General features: G+C 42.1%; 1 protein-coding gene across 1 annotated transcript; it reads right to left on the reverse strand.

Annotated features, from left to right (window-relative positions):
- Nucleotides 1–4,213: 4,213 nt before the first annotated feature.
- LOC139301693 (transmembrane protein 250) lies at nt 4,214–5,383 on the reverse strand. Its single transcript, XM_070925137.1, has 2 exons — nt 5,286–5,383; nt 4,214–4,994 (listed from the first exon to the last, which is right to left on the reverse strand). The coding sequence occupies exon 2, from the start codon at nt 4,785–4,787 to the stop codon at nt 4,368–4,370; it is 420 nt and encodes a 139-aa protein (XP_070781238.1). The 5' UTR covers nt 4,788–4,994; nt 5,286–5,383; the 3' UTR covers nt 4,214–4,367.
- Between the last annotated feature and the right edge of the window lie 475 nt (nt 5,384–5,858).

Raw genomic sequence — 5,858 nt, forward strand, 5'->3', positions numbered from 1 at the left:
AAAGTTTGCGGGGTGTATGAACAAAAAAAAAGAGAGAGAGAGAGAAAAGCAGGCCCCGGTTTCCCCCCCCCCCCCCAACCTCGTCCGCTGGCTCACTCTTTCACTCTCGTCCTATCTTGGCCGCTCGTCCCCCATCTCTCGATCCCACTCTCTCGTTCTCTCTCTGCCCGCTTCTGTCCCTTTGCAGGAAGTGAACGCCGCTCACATGAAGAGTATACGGACTGCGAGCAGCCTGACATCATGCACCACTCGGTTAAGAGTTCTTTTTAAAGACACAGACATTTTTTTTTGGGTTGGTAAGACCTGCCAGGTTAACTGTAGGTACACTGTCCTACTGTAGTCTACGCGGTCGTCATATCGTGCGCCTTTACGGACACATGAACTCGCTGCACTCTCGCAGGCTTAAAGGTGCAGACTGCTGCCGCACTGTAGGTACAACAAACCCCACCGGGTGACCGACGCTGTGTGTAATGTATCATGAAAAGACAACATATAGGGGTTCATCTGGGGCTACGGGTAAGACAAGGACGCCTTGTTGAGCTCCTTGTTGAGAACATTTACATGTGTGGCTACCTCACGTGTCCTTATGTGATGACAGCTCAGGCTACATGATGCGCATGTGTGCTGTTCTGCTAAATTATAAGCGCCAACTGCTAGCGGTGTGACCTCAAGTCAACTTTTCTTTACTGCAGCCGTACAATATCACAGAGCCACAGCTCACTGAATCACTGCTGCAGGGTCTACTGTACCTCATAGTGGCAGAATATGAGTCCTTAACACCTCTCTGATCACCACCGCCAATCTATATGTAATATTTCACGTTTTCTGTAATACCTTACATTAACATTTTAATATATTTTATATGTTATAGGCCTATGTTTAGTCTGTTACGTCTGCCTCATGATTCACCACTATTCCGACATATCAATGGCAGGGTATCAGAATCAGAATCAGAAATACTTTATTGATCCCCGGGGGGAAATTGTACAGTACCGGTGCTCCCATTCAAGAGTAGAAAGTGGCATAATTCAGAACTAAAAGTATGTACAAAATATAAAAATGAGAAATAGAAAATAAAAAATATACACATTTACAGTATTTAAGTGAACAATGAGGTAAAAAATATATACAACAACAATGTATATGTATGTATGTGTTGCACTGAAGTCACCTACAGCATATAAACATACTTCATAGCCACACCTATACTCAGTGGTGGAAAACGTATTAAAATGCATTAGTCATGGAAAATATGTCAAGAAAGCAAATTTAACTACTTGTTTTTTTATTGTCTATTTATTCATTGGGTTCACTTGCATTGTTTTTTTAAATAACAAACATACAATAAAATAAAAATAAACTTGTATTCACTTGTCTTCTAATATTAATAATATTATAATATTAATGTGTTTTAATAAGTGGGTGCCTCCTCCTTCTTTGTGGCCTACGGCCCTTTAAAACAAAGCTAAGCCAAAGTGCAACCTCTCGTCAAAGTTTACGTATTTTTTTGAGCTGCAAGCTCTTCAAGCCAAGTGTGATTTTTATTCTCAGGTTGTTAATGTGATCACTTTTTTATTAGAGGCCTGAAGAGGTAAAACCACCTGTGTAAAAAGTAAAAAGCAAAGACAAGAGAAATGTCATAATTTCATGTGGCAGAAATGTTTCTTTTTCCAAACTCCTTAATCATCTTCTGGCCCCTCAAATTTATCCCATGACGCCCTGGAGGGGTCCCAACCCCCAGCTTGGGAACCATTGTTGTAAGTGGACCAGGTTCAAGGACAGCAATCCACCAAACTTTATTATCTCATTATCTGAAAAGCAACTAGCTAGTAACTACTGCCATCAGATAAATGTTGAGTAGGAAAATGTAAATTCTGACAAAACAGACATATTACTTTTAAGTATAATTACCTCAAAACTGTACTTTTTTCTAACACCGTAAACCAATTTAGTAAATGTACATACCTGTGTGAGCTCATCCACGTAGGCCACATCCCAATTTACTCTGTTATTCATTATTATTACATCGGACATTGCTGTTTATCTCACTTCAAGATGGCACTGAATTTATCTTTATTTCTTTTATTATATCATATTTCTCACTTGTAACTTCTGTCATCTCAGTGTGTGTAGAAGTACATCTATGTGATACACAGTTTCCTTCAAATTTCAAATATTTTTGTATTTATCTATCACACTATTAGTCCTATGATATTTCTATATGAAGTTGCAGTGGGTTGCTTTACAATGCTCTTATTGTACCTTAGTATTTAAAACGTGTACAGTGCCACTTTAATATTCCTATAGGGACTATCATGTGTCTGTGGTACTCAGTGGTGAGCTTATAATGATCTCATTGTACTTAGGTCTATACCATATGTACAATTACATTCTCATTCATATTTACAAGGAAATTAAAGATGTTTCATCGTGGTTCATTGTTCAGCCTAACTAGTAAAACTGTTACTGTAGCCTAATAAAATGGCAGCTGATTTTGTTCGCTGTGAATGGGACGAATTAAGTTGACACGCTATGACACGCTTCATTTTACTGCAAGCAAGTAATTATGTGAAATCCCCGGTTTCTAATTCATTCAACATACACATTTTTAAATTGCATGCACGGATTAATGATGCATCATCCTGTGTTTTATATTTTTCATGAACGTTCAAGGGTTCAAGATCTGGACTGGAAGAAGAGAAGGTAACCAAACACAGATGAGGTGTTGATCAACAAACAGGACAAAAAAAAGGCAAGTCATTCAGACTAAGCAGGCAACTTCAACTTTTCAAATAAAAAAAAGAAGAAATGAAAATCAGTAGGCCATGACTTCATCATCCAGCGTACCTATTGCACTATACTGATATCACAAGACAATTCATGTTCTCTAGTTCTCCTCTGGTGCAACTGGGCCCGGCTCAGAGTATGAGGCATATGATGTGTTGATCCTCAGAACAAAAGCTTATTGTTGCCCCCTGATTATCCATTTACAGCCTGAAGCCATACCAGTCTCAAGCATGTCTCAGTCAGGCCTCCAGCCACTGTGTGGAAAGTTCATATCTAAAGATGGCGTGCTGGTGATTTCCAGTCCCTTCTTGCTTCGTTTCCTGCATTAACTGATGATAAACATGAAAGTGTAATGCAGAATTCAAAACCTCACAATTACACAGTTTAGTGCAAAAAGCTTGTCTCAGTGCTCCAACCTGTCGTGCCCTCATTAGCCCTGTAAGCATACTTCATGCCATGTAGAAATGAGGCTATATAAGGTGATTGGGACACAGCCATTTCCATTGTTATGCTTGGCAGAAACAGTGGGGTCTAGTTGTGGCTGGTGTTTGCCTGCTGGAGGAAGCTAAACAGAGAAGTCTGTCAGAGCAGCCCTGAAACAATGTGAAGAGCGACTGATGGTACACTTGACCCAAAGACGTTCCCAATTTGAACTGTCACACACTCTTATGACACGGCTCGAGGCATGCCATCGTGTTACTCAACACAGTAAACACATTCACTCGGCCATGCGTATTAAAAGGAGAAAACAGTTCATCAACAGAAAATGTATTTAATAACTTTACAAAAAAAGTCACGGTCCTCCTATTCTGCCCCACCCTTTCCACAAAAGCACATTACACACACAGGTCGACGACTTCACTTGGTTTTTCTTTTGGTCACTTTCTCCACCATAAGTTGCTGTATATCAGCCTCGTCTCTGTGGTACATGTATGTTTGCATGACATTGTGTTTACACACGACACGATCAAAATAATCTCAACCTGGGAATCATGGTACACTTTTTTGCGTTTGGAGCCCCAACTCGTGTTTTGGCACAAATGACTGTCTTGCATCACACCTCCGTGATTCACATCAGTCATATGTTAAGTCACTTTTCCATGCAACATTGACATTCACATTTTTCCATTATTGTAAACAAATGAGTTTCCAGTCAGGATGCCCTTTAAAATTTGTGAAAACCGTTTACAAATGGCATGAAAATAGAGGTTTTGACCCTATTGGTCTCTTGAGAGTCCTACAAGATAACTCAAGTCTGACTCTCATGTTCAGAACGACTTCATGCATCTTTTTTTTTTTAATTAAGCAACCAGATGGTTCTCTCTGAGTTATACAGGACCAACATTTTTAAAAGAACTGTACACACAGATGTTACACAGATTCTTATTGGATTTGTATCATACCATATATCTGACATTAAACCAGTAAGAGTTTGAGTTGTTTTGAGCGGAGAGCGATACAGAGCAGTCCTACAGGACATGCTGAGGCTGTAGGTCGTCCCATAACATCACACAATGCTGAAGTTACAGCGTGAAGCATCCACATCATACACGACATTCCCCACTTCGCTCACATTGCAGCTACATGTCCACGAACACCATGAAGCACCAGCCGAGCCCCCCCACCAGAAACATGGTGATCTGCATGCTGTAGATGATCAGGTCATTGAGCACCCCAAAGTCCAGGCGCCTGTGCCCTAGCAACAGCAGGATGACAGACAGCTTGTACTGCAGCCGCAGGAGCACGCGCACGCTGACGTACTGTAGGAAGAAGAGGGCAGAGAGCGCCACCCAGAGCAGAGAGGTCAGCAGGCTGCAGCCAAAGTAGAGGAGGAAACGGAGGAAGCTGTACATGCAGCGTGAGCGCAGGTAGAGGTCAAAGTTATTGTACTTGGTGCGCACTAGCTTGGAAGCGTGCGTCGACCCACAGGCCGAGTGCATGCAGGTGGTGTGGGGGCCATGGAAGCTGCGCACCCGCCGTGGGATGGGGATCACAGGCATGGGTGGGCTACTGGAGCCCAGCACAGTGCACAGGAAAGAGAGTCCTCTGTGAGCGCTGCTTCTGGGGAGGCAGTTGGCTTCATTTGGTTGTGGTGCAAATAAGCGGCTCTTGCAGGAGCCCGGGATTGAGATGTAGCTGCTGCTGGTGGTGTCTGTCCGCTGTGAACTCCAGTCAGCAAGGTTTTCTCCTTCAAATGCAGCAAAGTTCTGTGAAGACATTGCATTGTTCACTGTATGTTATTGTCAAAGTGCACATGCACAGATTGCTGCGAACCTAATACAAGAAATGCAGGCCTGTGCACACACATAGTTAAGTTGAAAACAGTAGCTTTTGATACATTTTAAGTGGTAGGTTTAAGCCCATGTCTGAGCATAAAGCTATATTTTATGTTTTAATGACTACATCGTAGCTAGCACACAACATCTCCAGCCCCAAAAGGGGGACCTTTCATCCATATTCTGGTATAAGTGATCGTGCAGAACCAGTGGAAATCTTACATGCAACACTACGGGGTCTTCCTCCTCACCAAAAAAGCTGGTGTTTGATTCTCAGACGACAGGAGCATTGTATCACGTTATAAACAGTTGGCTGTAACATAAACACACGGGATTTGTTTTGTTTTGTTTTTTTTCTCTCCCCACGATGTACTGTTTCTGTTTAATGCCAGCGGAGATGAGCCAGCGACGGCGAGCCGGTGCTTGTACGTCCTGTCGCAAAATATACGAGTCATCCTGCTGTGACGACAGCTGCCCAGTTAAAGGGGAAGTGCTCCCCCAAGAAAGGATGCTCGCTTTGGATGTCATCTTAAAATACTTAACTGTTCTGCAAGTGTTACGCGGGGATTATGTATTGTGTGCGTGTGTGCAGCTTTGCCACAGTGTATTGGGAAATGAAAGTCACATGATCTACTTCCAGGTTCCAAACTGCATTGGAAAAATGAATGATTTTCCCTACTTCCCTACAACAAAGGGAAGGTCGGGTCAATTTCACAACTACTTGGTTTATAGACACATTTTCTACAGTTGTGATATGTTGATATGCAGTGCAGTGGTGGAAGAAGTATTCAGATA

Source organism: Enoplosus armatus, chromosome 18, assembly GCF_043641665.1.
Source record: "Enoplosus armatus isolate fEnoArm2 chromosome 18, fEnoArm2.hap1, whole genome shotgun sequence".
In the NCBI taxonomy this organism is placed as follows: domain Eukaryota; kingdom Metazoa; phylum Chordata; class Actinopteri; order Centrarchiformes; family Enoplosidae; genus Enoplosus; species Enoplosus armatus.